The following is a 14,271-nucleotide window of genomic DNA, read 5'->3' on the forward strand; positions in this document are numbered from 1 at the left end:
AAAATCATATGAAGATGGCATAAGTCATGGCAAAATGTGCAGAATATCAGTAAATTAGCTTTGAAACTGCAAACGTTTCTATCCACCCCATCGCAAAATGTGTATACGTGCCGGAAATTGGCTTTAAAACTACAACATTTTCTCTCCGTCCAATGTTAAATAGTAGAATTTCATGAAATTAGTTTCACAACTGCAAAACTTTCTCTCTGTCCCATGGCAAAATGTGTAGAATTGCAGGAAATTATTAAAATGTAAAATGTTTCTATCTGCTGCTAAGAGTGCTTGCATACGGCCCACAAAAGGTTAGGTCTGGCCCTGGCCATTAACTACAACCAGACTACTGATTGGATCTCCACAATTAGGACGGTTAACAGTATGGCCACTCAATATTCTTTGTGTTATGTCTGTCTGTGTGTCTCTCTCTGTGTCAGGGAGGAGTTTGTGGAGGCCTACCTGAAGTACATGTTCAGGGACTCGGTGAGCGAGCTGTACCAGGCCTTCTCCTCTGGGTTCCTGAAGGTGTGTGGTGGGAAGATCCTGTCGCTGTTCCAGCCCTCCGAGCTTATGGCCATGGTGGTGGGAAACAACAACTATAACTGGGAGGAAATGGAGAAGGTGAGCTTTAAAGCTAACGCTAATGGTAGGTGATACGAAGCTAACGCTAATGGTAGGTGATACGAAGCTAACGCTAATGGTAGGTGATACGAAGCTAACGCTAATGGTAGGTGATACGAAGCTAACCCTAATGGTAGGTGATGGAGAATGTGAGTGCTAATGCTAAGCTAACCCTAAATGGTAGATGATGGAGAATGTGAGAGTGAATACACCCCAGGGCAGTCAGTCACTGAGTCAAACATCCATGGAAAACACGGGTGTTGACACTACATACTGTTACCGGAGAACATCAAAATGGGAGGGTGTGAAATATAATAAAACAGTTGATGCCATACTGCAAAGCAGTGTCAAAACTAATCAAAATAATTGTTGACCCATCACTAAAACGAACCTGTCTTGACCAGGCAGTTCCCGAGGGCATAGCCAATTAGACAAAACCCCAGTCAGAAACCAGGAGGTTTGAGCGTCTGCCTGGTCAAGTTCGAACGTCGGGACATGTATGGCTCGCTGAGGGCAGAGCCGGGGAGGGCATGGGGATTAGCCATTGGCTAATGGAGGAAGTTGAAAAGGTCAAGGTCACCGTAAGTAATGTGCACTGGGCTTCTCCTGGATTAGTTTATTTTTAGCGTGTTGATGTCTTCAGATGATTGTAAGGGGTCTGTGATCTGTGTTTACTGCGAGTGTCGTGTGCAGGATATTGACAACATGATGGGGACTCTTGCGTAAGCGGGGTGTTTTCACAGCACTGCTCAGAATGTGGGAAATGTGTATGAAGTTTGAATGCTGGGGTTAGGTTAGGCTAGGTAAAGGGTCTGCACACAAGTGTGTGAGTGTATGCACCACACACACACACACACACACACACACACACAGCTCTGTGAGGAATTCCACAGGCTGTCACATATGAAGGAATCATGTTCTAACTCTGAATAACACTTAATGATAGTGACCAAGTAGAATGCTTTATAGAAGTCCTAGCAGTTGGCCAACTTCAGTTACATAACTGTCCCTAATATAATAGAACCATATTATGTTGTTTTGGCTTTTCTACTACAGAATGCGGTTTACAAAGGAGAGTATTCAGCCACTCATCCGACTGTGAGGATGTTTTGGGAGGTATTCCATGAGTTCCCTCTGGAAAAGAAGAAGCGGTTCTTATGTAAGTACTAAGTAGAGCCCTCGGTTCTTATGTAAGTACTGAGTAGAGCCCTCGGGTTCTTATGTAAGTACTGAGTAGAGCCCTCGGTTCTTATGTAATTATTAATACGAGAGCCCTCGGGTTCTTATGTAAATACTGAGTAGAGCCCTCAGCCAACACCTTGTTAAACTATCACAATGACAATATGTAGTTTTACTCAAGGTCTAAATAGGCACTTACTAGTGTTGGGACTTAACCAGTGGCTCAAGCTCAATGTTATCTATTTCTAACGCTACAAGGAAAGAAGACGAGGAAAGAAAGCTGCTTGAGTATCAGCCTCAACGATACTGTACATCTAAAGCTAACACTATCCCTCCCTCTCTCAACTATAATACTATACCTAATGCTAACACTAGCCCTCCCCTTTACCCCAGTATTCCTGACGGGCAGCGACCGCATCCCCATCCATGGGATGGAGAGCCTCCGCATCGCCATCCAGTCCACGTCGGCCGAGGAGCACTATCTGCCTGTGGCCCACACCTGCTACAACCTGCTGGACATGCCCCGCTACCAGACCAAAGAGACCCTGCACCGCCGTCTCACCCAGGCCGTGGAGCAGTACGAAGGCTTCAGCCTGGTGTGAGACCCAGTGGCTGGGTCAGTGGCTCCCCCTAGAGGCCTGGAGGACCAGGGGGGAATTAGCATGGCTGCTAATGCTAATGTACTTTAATAACAACGCCCTGTGAATGGGGGTGGCTGGATGGACGGATGGGTGGTGGGAAGGGGGCTGCTATTCCATAGCACTTTCCCTATACAGTAAGAGATTATATATTTTGAGTTATAATTGTCTTCTATGCAGATTGATGTACATAACTTGAACAGTTTTAATTAAACCAGCTTTTTTGTTGCTTTAAGATAATTTATTGAATTTAATAATTTTGGGGGATTTGAAAAATGATACATGTCAGAGGTGAACATTGAAGCCCTTAACCTGGTATCTGGTCTTTTACCACTGTTCTTGGGTCCGTTTGAGGACAGATGATACCAGATTAATACATCAGTCTGGCCTTTTACCGCTGATCTTGGGTCAGTTTGGGGACAGATGATACCAGATTAATACATGAGTTAACAGCAGGCAGACAGTTCCATACTCAAGCCCAATAAATACATGGCGTTCTAATGCCATACCCACAATACCAGTCTATTTCTACATTAAAAAGACTAACTGACCGACTGGAGTTACTTACATGTCCTCAATCTTACATTTATCAATATTTCTTTGATTGCGATGCCGTTGGAGTGATTTTATTACAGTAGTATTGGTGAAGTCTTTATTTTATGGATGTTAAAATGTCTGTGTGCATGTTGTCGAGAGGAAATGCTAAAAAGACACCTCATTGTTACATTATAAACAAAACACAGAAATAGAGCTAATCCAAATTGATTTGATCCCTGTAACCCCAGATTAGGAATAAATCATCTCAATGTCAATCTGGGAGATCTATTGGTGCCACGAGGTCAGAATGAGTGCACATTCGTGGCCTGGCGGATAATAGGTTGATTTACAGATGATCTGTTCATGGTTCCCACCGGTTCCTTCTATGATGACACAGCATTCGGACCAACGACATTAGGATTGGTCAATTTGACCTGCAGAATTAGGCTTGGGTCATTGATTAGGTTTAAGGAACAGATTATATTGGGTCATGTTATTAGCAATAACGAACTGAAGCAAACAGCTCAGTAATGTAATGCCGTTTGGATGAGGGTCGGGGACGCTGCACTCTGAACATCTCTGCATCGTTTCCCGGCCGTTACACTTGAGAGAAGAGTAATTGAAGTATCTGGATCGTGTGTTGATATGCAAGTGATAATAACTTTGCCTATACATTCTGCCTATTCAGTCCTATTACCGAACATCTCAGCCAATGGAGGTATTGTATCGTATACCATTTCTCTTAAGCCATGTCCACTGTAACTGGGGTTAAGACAAACATGTCGTTATCTATAGGGACGGCTGGTCTCCTTGTTTGTCTTTTGTTTTAATACATCAATAGCCACAAATGTGCCCAAGGGGAATAATTACTATTATTTTGATTTATAACTCTTGTCACTCTGTGTAGACAATGACATAAAAAACAAATGTCATAGTGACCTTTTGTTTATTCAAAGCTGAGCTAGGGCAATACCTGAGGGAGGCTGTGTGTTCTATTATAGCCTGGTCCCTAATCCGTTTGTGCTGTTTTGCTGACTAAAGCAGTTGGCAAGACAACAAACCGATCAGCGACCAGGCTAGGGGAAAAGCCTATTCATTCCTTATTATTCTTATTTCACCACGGTAATGGCGACATTTCCAAATCATGGGGTCAATGTTTGCAAATAAGGGCTTATTAGTGGATCTATAACTGGATTGTGTCAAGTATATCATATTTAATTTTGTACCTTTTAAATGGATGACATTTTTTCTTTCTATTTTTTTTCCTGAACAAATAAAACGTAATTCCAGCTTGCCATGTAGTTGTGTTTTAAATCAAGAAGCTATTTTATAGGTTGGTCTGGGAATAAGGATTTGCTTGTGGATAAATGAGAGGTGCATATAAGGGGACTTTGTGTAAAGAAATTCATTTTTTTGTAGAGTTCAACCAATATATGAATGAAATTGCCATGTTCTTTACATGTATGACATTGATGTGTTCTTATAGTATTTCCCTGTGAAATGTGTTGACATTCACCACACCAATTCAGTACAACACAAACACACCAATGAAAATCCAAAGCCAACAAACTCAGTAAAAATATGTTTGGTTTTATATATACAATTTATGTACTAAAATGTACACAACCATAATTCATTATGTCCACCAGTGTTTTACATTCAATAAAAACGAAAGTCACACTGTTAAAATGATCCATTTTGGAGAAAAAAGGAAAAATGTACTTGCTCACTTAGCAATGTAAACATAGATCTGGATCCATATTTACAAGGAACAAATAGGCTATGATAAAATACCTACATAAAGAAAGAAAGCAGCATGCCTTGGTTGAGTATTGAAGGTTCTGCGTTGGGGATTGGTGGCCATTTTGATAGTTATTGGGACTTTTCTTTAAGGATGGATGTTCCACACGAAATGGCCCTTGGTGTTGAAAAGTGCAAGCAAAAATATACCACTGATTTCAAGACAGGATAGCTTACTTCACACAAAGTGAATAGGAAAAGAAAACACACCAATGCAAAATAATATACAAGCAGTCAAATTCATAAGTGACTGACGACCATGATCACAATAATTCATGAAATTGTATACATTGATCCACTACACTATTTTGGTATGCAATCTGAGTCATTTTCTTTGGATCATAGACTATTTGTTCTGCATTCTAGTTCTCAGTTTAAACAAATGAACACTCCTCTGACATTTCCTCATAGCTTTGCTAAAAATACACACAATTTCTGGAAACAAACAAATATAAGCATTGATGATGACAACAAGTGTGTTTTTCCTAGGTTAACATTGAGATTATTGCCGCGTTCACGTGCTAGTCGGAACTAGGAAAGTCAGAAATGTTCAACTTGCTAACTGGTTGTATTTATACATGTGCAGCGTTCAACTAGTTTGCAAGTCGAAAATTTCAGAGTTTCCTAGTTCCGACTTGCAATGCGGCAAATGGCACCAATCATGAGTTACATTTAAAAAATCCATAAATTGGCTGAACTCTGCTAGACTGGCTCTCTGATTGGTTGTTTGCATGTAACTGTCTGTCTCCCTTACAAAAATACACAATCCCCTCATTTAATTTTTCTGATTACAAAATCTTGTTTCTCAAAATGGCAATACCTTAAAGTACATAATCCCAAATCTAATGTTATACTCCACATTTTAAGACTTAAAAAAAAATCCAATATAAAAGTCTATATGAACTACCATATAAACATTCAAAGGAAGAAAAATAAATTAAATCAATACAACACTCTTCGTAAATGTATACTTTAAATTAGTGATGACTATTCAATGTAGGGTAGTTCTTGGTATCAATCAATATCAAGATGCACAAAAAAATTAAAAATATATTCCTTTGAAAAAATGTTGGTTTTGGTCCACTCTGCGGGGGCAGGAAAATGCGGATGTTTCCGGTTTTCAGGGATACAGTATTTTCCTCCACTTCTCTGAAAAACCGATGTGGGGACTCTGCTCAGGCGTCTTTTAAGGCCTGCTACGTTAGGTTAGTATTCATTCAAAGATGCCTGACATTTTGAGTTCCGGGGTTCTTCTTCTCTACGAGGGAAACAACAGACAAGATGGAGTAGCCTCCAGGGCAGCACCTACATGTCAGTTCCAACTCCTCTCAGGTCAGTAACTAAGCCATACCGTTTCCCTTCTACAGTTGGGATTCATCAGGGGGCAACATGTTGGCATCTCCTGAAGCCAAATGTGTCTATGGCACAATTGGCACAAGAAAGAAAAGAAAAATATTGTGAGGGATGATGAGGTGTATCTGTTTTGCTATGGATGGTTTTCCTTTCCATGGGCTGGTGTGGTCCATCTCTTATTGAGACGGAGCCTCATTCATTCCTCTGTCAGTCTTTGATGTTTTATTTTCTTTAGAGGAACTTAGAGGCATCTCCTTTGCTGATGAGAACCTCTATCAGCTTAAGCTTGGCTTTGATGTGCTTGTATTCGTTATACTCTACCGCCAAAGGGGAGCGGTCTTCCTTCTGCACGTTTCTATGGCAACAGCAAGTGGGAGGAAGCAAAATACAAACATTAGCTGAATGGACGACGGTCAAAATGGCTGTGCAACCAAAGATGAAGGACAGTACATCATGAGTCCTCGCATCATCTAATTGTTTACAATTAGTCCAACTATGACACGAAACAAAACCGGAAACGTCATCTTACCTGCCGTTTTGCCTGAAGAATTGATCTTCAAACTCTCTTAGGTTCTTGCGGATTCTCTTTTTCTCCTCCCGGGCATCTTGTAGCTGCTCCACTAGTTCCGGCCTGTGTGTGAGGGAGAGACAAACACAGCTTTAGGCATCTGAACCTCAAAGGTTGTTTTGACTTTAAAAGGCTTTTAAAATCCTTCAAGTTGTTTCAATCTTAGTTGTTTAAGAAGTGAACGTTCTTCTAAACACATGAAATACCACAGCTAACTTGAATTGATAAGACATCAACAATAACATGAGACTACTAATGATTGCAGTACTTCAATTCTACAATCTAAACTGCAATGTCCATGTTATTCACCCATCCAGAGTATTTAGATATAGGTCAATTATATTTAATCCAATTCAATTTATCCCCTCAGGGGCAATTAAGAAGAGGTCAGTGTCAGTTTGGGTGCTTACATGGTGGCCGAATGCAGGTTGGACAGACGCATGTCGGTGGTGTTCTTGGAGGGCGAGAGCTCGTCTACGGGCGAGATGAAGCCGTCCGTCTCCTCCTCCAGCTGGTCCAGGAAGCCCAGCATACTGAAGTCTGGACGCACTGTCCCTGTGATCTGGCACTGGGGCTTGTTGTTGGACTCAGAGTCATCCTCAGAGCCATCCTCCTCTTCCTATGGGGACAAAACCAGCGAAGGGGGAGGTCAGTGGAGGGTTAAGGGGGGAAAGGGTGAGCGATGCTGGGGTGAACTGATCATAGCGCCATGGGGCTGTCAAGGGACCCCCAGGGTCAAGAGCTAGGTTAATGCAAGAGAATCAAGTATTGTGAATCTAATGTTACTGGAATCAGAGCACAAAGACACATTTATTCAGTCATTTTTCAGGCACAGGCAAGTTTGATGAGGTTAATACATGTCTATTGTTCATTTTTCCACTTTGAATTTCTTTTAGATTGTCTCAAATCAAAACTATTCTAATACATCCACAAATAGCAGCACACACGTGATGAGCATCTCAAGACCAGCGTTGATTTGACGATCTCCCTGTTTTTGCTTGATTGGATCATTTGATTATCTGATTTATTTTTGGTGTACACACACATTGACACACACCATGCACAGGCAAGTCGCCTTGTTAGTCCTTCTCACACACTATCAAGTTGATCCCAAAGCAATCAATCTAACAAGTCATGAAGCAGCAATCTAAGCATCAAAAACCAAGTTGATATTGAATCAAAACCGCCCCCCCCCCCCCCCCCCCCCCCCCCCCCACGAGTGCTATGGGTGGCCTCCCAATCCACAGGCTGTATTCAGGTTTGGTTGAGAGGTGAGGGAGTAGGGGATTGGAGGGTGCGAGGGGGAGGGAGTTGCGTTCTGATCACTGATTAGTCGAGCACGAGCAGCAGTGTGTCTTCACCTTGATGTCGTCAAAGAAGAGCGCGGCTTCGCCCTCGATAATGGGCTGAAGTAGAGGACCTCTGCGTTTGCTGGAGGGGGAGGCCTGAGAGTTAACAAGGAGGGGTTACCACTTGAAAACTGACCCCAGTTCAGCTCTGACTACAGAGCACATAGAGAAACTGACTGAATAGCATCCACTACAAACTGATCCTGGATCAGGTTTGTCACTGTAGGATTTTCTGCTGAACACTACCATGCTTCTTTTGGAACCTGTACCAAGTACTAGGATCAGAATGATCTGCTCTTGTTTGTGGGACCTTGTCACGACCATAATAGGCTTCTTCAGTGAAAACATAGCACTAGGCTCTCGTGTGATTTTAAGCCTCTGAAAGGCAGGCTGTGTAACAGGTTCTTAAATCAAACAGATAAGGGTATCACGAGTCAGCTCTTTAACACAATGAATTCAGCAGTTGACATAACCCTATATGCCACCATGTACAGTACATAAACGTTTGCTAGGTCTCCAATTTATATAATGAGGATTAAACCTATTATATAAAGTGTGTTCTGTACAGTACATTAGGTTCATAACACAGATTACATATTGCGTAATCAAAGTGTTTACACAAGAAATTAAAGGGGAAAACTGGGACAAAACATTAAAATGTCCTCTTGTATACCCGTTACATAAACCATATGGAGATGAAGTGTATTACAATGGAAAAATATATTCTAATAATCTTTAATGTATTGGTGGTTAGAGGTTATTGTGAGATTATACATATATGTTTTTTATCCCCTTTTGGTTTGAATCCAGCCTCAGCGAATCCCTATATCTGATGAGAATCTGAACTCTTGAACAGTGTTTTCTGCCCCTAAGTACCCACCTTTCTAGTCTAGAGGGAGGGTCTGCACAGCTGTGGTGTGCGTGTGTATGTGTTCGTAGTTCCCTGTGGCCAACTGAGTTAGTGTGGCCCCAACTTGTCACCTTTGAGCTCTGTTAAGAACCTGTGGATCCACTGAGCCGCTTAAACCGAGTTTAGGCTTAGGGCATTGGCCTTGAGGCTAACCTAGCGCTATGGCTAGCCACTACATACAGTCCCGCCTATGGATTCTAATGCTAGCCTAATGCTAACATTAGCGTTGTTAGGATTAAGTGCCCACGTAAAGGAGCTTGATCTTCAGCTAATGCTACGTGGTGACCTTTACCACCAGCTCCTCAAAGAGAAACCCAGGAACAACTCTGCTGTGGAGAAAATGAAGGGAGAGAGCAAAGACAGCCAGCTATACTTACAATGACGGGGATGGTGGAAGCTCTGCAGAGGATCTGTTTGACCAGGCGGTATCTGTCGTACAGCGGCTTCATGATCTGTCTCTCAGTCTTGGTAACCTAGAGAAGAGGCAGAGAGAAAAGGGAAAGGCACATTGTTAGCAATAGCACACCGCTAGTTAGCTAGCATTAGCACACCCCTGTGGCGCTACAATAGCACTCCCCTGGGGCACTACAATAGCACTCCCCTGGGGCACTACAATAGCACTCTGCTAGCTAGGGCATAGATTCCATCCCCATCAATTCAAATCAAATGTTTTTTTTAGTAGAGGGCAACGTTATGACACAACCTAGATACAACGTTGGCTGCATTTACACAGGCAGCCATATTCTAATCTTTTTTTCATTAATTGATCTTTTGACCAACCAGATCAGCTCTGAAAAAGGTCTGCTGTGAAAAGATCTGATGTAAATTGGTCAAAAGACCAATTACTGGAAAGAATATCAGAATATGGCTGCCTGTGTAAATGTAGCCAACGTTGTATCTAGGTTGTGTCATGACGTTGCCCTCTTGGGTACAGCAAGCCCCATCCCCCTCTCCCTGCCTCCTACAACTAGGCTGCTGTGGTCAGAGAGGTCGTAAATTCCTGAGGAGATGATCTCCTCATGGCCACAGTATAGAGACAGAGTGAGTTTTCATAGAGAACAAAGGAATTTCTTCCACCTCACAGAACTTGAGGTCCGAACAACATTTACGTTCCGGAGAAGGTATAAAAGATCGGTGAAGAATCCAGCTACGAACTGGTCCGTTTGTTACAACTTGGGGAAGCTCATGGGAGACGGTGCGGCCACATTACCATAACGCTGTTTATATAATAGCCTCAGATATGAGGTTTACATCTAATTGTTGTATAAGATGAATGAGTGAGGATGAAAAATTTGTTTGTAAAATTGTGTAATGTGATTTTGGACTGTTTAATGAAGGAAACTCCAATTCCCTTTTGAGTTTAACTAAATCAAAGGACCGCCCATGAGCCCAGTTAGGGTCGGGCATCCTGGGACAGGCCCTTTTCTGCAACTTCCGAATAAAACCCCTACTCGGGTTTTCTATCACCAGACCATGTTTCTCTCAATCACGACAGGACAAAGGTTGCAGACCAGCTTACCTCGATAACGAGAGGGCCAAGGTTTGAGACCAGACTGCTGAATCTTTTAACCATCCCACGTGGTTAAACTCTTAGACTATCGATACCGACAGAATAAGAACAAGTCTTTGATATTAATTACTAGTCTGCAGCTAGGAATTCGGTATCATTGAAAGCGAAGAACAACAACCGCCGAAACACCTATCCATAACAACATGAATGAATGTCACTCTGAACTATCCACTCTAACCACAACAGAGAGAGAGAAAGAGAGAGAGAGGACGGAATCTCTCCAACAGAAACTAACTTTTCAGCAGAGATCCCGACGACACACTGAGCGTAAATATATTTATTGATTACAATTGTTCCCGAATGAGTGAGCGTTCATGTGCAAAGGATTAGCATTTCAATTGTTATAATTATCAACTCTGTAGTGACTTCTCATCTGACCCCCACTCCCCTTTTGTCTAACAAGCCGCCATGCCGGTTTAGCCCACTAGGGCACATTCTCCTATCATTTCTTGTAACCATATTTACTTTGTTTGTTTGTTTATGCATTTCTGTGAATTACTTAGTTAGTAAATAAATGATTTAAGACAATGGATGTATGGATGACTCATAGTGAAGACTGGGTTCGTGCAACCAACAATTTACGACGTTTGGAATGAGACTAACGTAAAGTAAATAATTCATTAATTCGAAGACTAATTGATCAGATATAAAATATCTGAAAAGTTATATTAGGAAAATTATAACTTTGTAATCTGAATATTTTCCTTGGTGCCCCGACTTCCTAGTTAATTACAGTTACATGATTAATCAGTTTAATCGCGTAATACTAATTACTGAGAATCTTTAATAACTAAAAGTCTTCATTTAATGATAGTAAAGACACGACAGTTGCTTGAAAAGATTGCATAGTTCAAAGCACACATCTGTGTGCACACATTCTGCACTCTACACACACACAAACAGTCTGGTTCAAGACATTATTCACTCTTCAGTTGTGATCTAGGTCAGGTTTTCCACTGTACAGAGACTGACTTAATGCATTTGTTGGAATTTTCTTAGCTATCAGTTACTGTTCAGGCAGATGGGTGGGCATCTAGAAGGCTCTATGAAATAGTTTTGGGGGGGCAGAAAAGAGACAGTGGACAAGACACTCACTGGTCTACCGTGGATGCCTTCGTAGTACAGGAGAGCCTTCTGTAAGGCCACCTTCTCAGCGCCAATCTGCTCCCGGGTCATATCCTATCAGAGAAGGAAGACGCCTTTAGCCGTTAACCAATAGCATTTAGCTATTAACAGTGGCCCGGCATGTACAATAAGCGGCTAGGCGGCTCCTATCTCACCTTGACGTCCTCGGGGCGCCCCACCTCGTCCCTCTTCTCTTGCAGCTTGTTCTGGACGCCCTCCAGGGTGTTCTCTACCGGGGGCTTGGGCGCCTTCTCCTGTTGGGGCTTCTTCTCCAGCTGGGAGCCAAAGCTCTTGGGCAGGGTGTTGCTGCGTTGGCGGGTCAGCGGAGGGAGGTCCTCCTCAGACTTGTGGAGCTTGTGCTCTTTCAGGTCTTTGCGGAGCTTGGCCAGTTCATTCATCCACTTCAGGACCTCTGGGTTGTCAGCCTTGTCACTGTGTGAGGGCTGTAAACAACAACAACATGATTTATCTTCATCCACAAACAGCAGCAGTGGGTAGTTTGACGTCTTCCCACAACATCTTGACTTTATCAATTGACCCCATTCCTGACACCCCTCCCATCAGCTCTCATTATGAACTCTCTAATCGTGTTTACTTTGAAGGAAGCCAGTCGTGTCTTATAAATGGCATTTTATATTTCTGTGCATTTCTTTGGATGCCTTGCTATATCTCCTAATAAGCTAGTTGTGCTGCCCTGCTTTCTCTGATATACTGTAGCTACTTTAGAAATCAATCAGAAAGTGGCTCACTCATTTATCCTTGCTGTCCAATGTTTCAGCTATAGAGGGTCTACTACTTACCCTGTATTTGCGCTCCTCCTCAAACTTCTCCTCGTACTTGTGGATCTTCCTCTTGAGACCGTGGATCTTCTTGGAGAGCTGGACTGAGGTCAGCTCTTGCTGGTCGTCGTCACCGCAGGAGCCCAGAGAGGAACTCCTTCTCCGACTGCAGGATAGAGACACAGCCATAGAAATAGAAGGACTGCCTGTTGCTATGGACACAGAGTCACGTTGGACGTATGCACACGCCTTTACTCTAAACACACAATCTGATGACCACCCATTGTAAAAACACACATGCATGAACACACATCTAATCACACATTATGTGACTCCCATATCTTGTAAATAAAACAGTGCCACACAAAAACAGTAACACATACTCAGTCACACAAACAAACCTACACACACACACACACTACTAGTCCCCAAAGTCAACAGTACTGTAAGTCCATGTTGGTTCCTCACCTGGCAAAGGAGTGTGCATTGGGCGGCGAGGGTGGCACCTCGGTGTCATCTATGTACTGCTGGCAATGACCGTAGGCGTGGAAACGGGGGGACAGCATGGGGTCGCTGTCCTCTTCAATCAGCTGGCGAATCAGGCGGCCCCCCACTTGGGGCGAAATGCACGCCTCCTCGCTGTCCATACTCTCCCGTTGCCACGACGAGTAGGCCGGGACTGGCTCTGTGGAGCACACAGAAAATAACACAGGTTAGTCTGATAATGACAGAACCTCCATGAAAACACACACACACACTAAAAGTGGGTTAGATGGACCACTCCAAAACATACTGCACTCTGCACACGTTGATATCCCAAGGCTTTGTAATCCAAAAGGTGATGCAATGAAAAAAAAGGCAAGTGACAAAAACTGCACACACACACACGGCAGAGACATGACCGTGGGCAGGGATGAGGGAGTGACCTGTGGAACTTGGCCGGCTCTACCAGCAGTCGACAAACACTGGCTTATCTCTCTCTCAAACACAGCTAGAGCTCAACATGGGCCCTGCTTGGCTGCAACATCTGAACTACAAACACCTCTAAACATAGACAAAGTGTAGTCTAAGTAGAACACAGCAAAATAACAGCTTGCCTATCTGATTGTCGTCTCAAGGGACGAGGCAAGCAGTAAGCAGCGGGAATCCAACTGATTGGATCCAAATGAATCAACCCCCACTTTAAGTCTAAACATGGCGGTCGCTCGTCACCTCGGCAACACCTTCTTGGCACCCGCATCTGAGCGCCCTAAAGGTCACTGCGGCATTGCATGATGAAGCTGTTCACTAAAACTTTCACCACTAACTAATGGCTTAAAGACCCATTCGTCTGTTTTCCAGGCTGGTTTCCCCAGCCCCTGGCCTCAGTTCAGCCCCAGCCAGAGTCCACTCCGACTCGCCACTAATTACACTGTGGTGAAAATAACCATGCAGATGTCTCTGACCATCCCAATCCCAAGCTATACATAAATTGGACTGCTCTTTGATGCCTCTGGTTGGGATAATGCAGGAGCCATGGCCTCCCTGGTAGAGGAATGGAACGGCTGTGACTCCAGAGTTAGCCTTGTCCCATATCGGTTTGTGATGTCTTCACAATTCCTATGGTCGTTGTTATCAATTTGCAAGACAGCGCAAGCAGATATGGGACCAGGCTATACGGAGAGTGACTAGGAAGAATATTGTTGGACTGTGTATGTGAGTGAGAGAGAGAAAGACCACGGCATTGTACCGACAGCAGGACTTGTACTGTATCACAGATCAGTGGAGCACACAGGCTGTTGTTGCTAGGAGAGGAGGGAAGGCTTCACTTCAGATAGCCTAAGCCACCACCACACAACAGCATTGTAA

The 14,271-nt window shown here is 43.2% G+C and overlaps 2 protein-coding genes across 5 annotated transcripts in view; one reads left to right on the top strand and one right to left on the bottom strand.

The window, feature by feature from the left end:
• Nucleotides 1-4,263, top strand: part of LOC120034990 (probable E3 ubiquitin-protein ligase HERC3) — a 39,102-nt gene extending 34,839 nt beyond the window's left edge. For 3 of the 4 annotated variants that reach the window (XM_038981716.1, XM_038981717.1, XM_038981719.1), the window contains 3 exons: nucleotides 432-615; nucleotides 1,672-1,774; nucleotides 2,188-4,263. In XM_038981716.1, the coding sequence (XP_038837644.1) occupies nucleotides 432-615; nucleotides 1,672-1,774; nucleotides 2,188-2,396 (496 nt within the window). In that variant the 3' untranslated portion in view covers nucleotides 2,397-4,263. Of the gene's footprint in view, nucleotides 1-431; nucleotides 616-1,019; nucleotides 1,649-1,671; nucleotides 1,775-2,187 lie in introns of those variants that run through there. The other variant, XM_038981718.1, reaches the window with a different exon arrangement.
• A 275-nt stretch (nucleotides 4,264-4,538) lies between these two features.
• The window catches only part of LOC120034747 (protein FAM13A-like), a 46,077-nt gene continuing 36,344 nt past the window's right edge, over nucleotides 4,539-14,271 (bottom strand). The window contains exons 10-18 of the mRNA XM_038981351.1: nucleotides 12,892-13,108; nucleotides 12,445-12,589; nucleotides 11,800-12,087; nucleotides 11,615-11,698; nucleotides 9,327-9,422; nucleotides 8,052-8,135; nucleotides 7,101-7,309; nucleotides 6,652-6,753; nucleotides 4,539-6,477 (exon numbers count right to left, since the gene is read on the bottom strand). Coding sequence (XP_038837279.1) covers nucleotides 6,354-6,477; nucleotides 6,652-6,753; nucleotides 7,101-7,309; nucleotides 8,052-8,135; nucleotides 9,327-9,422; nucleotides 11,615-11,698; nucleotides 11,800-12,087; nucleotides 12,445-12,589; nucleotides 12,892-13,108 — 1,349 coding nt within the window. The 3' untranslated portion in view covers nucleotides 4,539-6,353. The remainder of the gene's footprint in view (nucleotides 6,478-6,651; nucleotides 6,754-7,100; nucleotides 7,310-8,051; nucleotides 8,136-9,326; nucleotides 9,423-11,614; nucleotides 11,699-11,799; nucleotides 12,088-12,444; nucleotides 12,590-12,891; nucleotides 13,109-14,271) is intronic.

Source organism: Salvelinus namaycush, chromosome 42 (assembly GCF_016432855.1).
Source record: "Salvelinus namaycush isolate Seneca chromosome 42, SaNama_1.0, whole genome shotgun sequence".
Taxonomy (NCBI): Eukaryota; Metazoa; Chordata; class Actinopteri; order Salmoniformes; family Salmonidae; genus Salvelinus; species Salvelinus namaycush.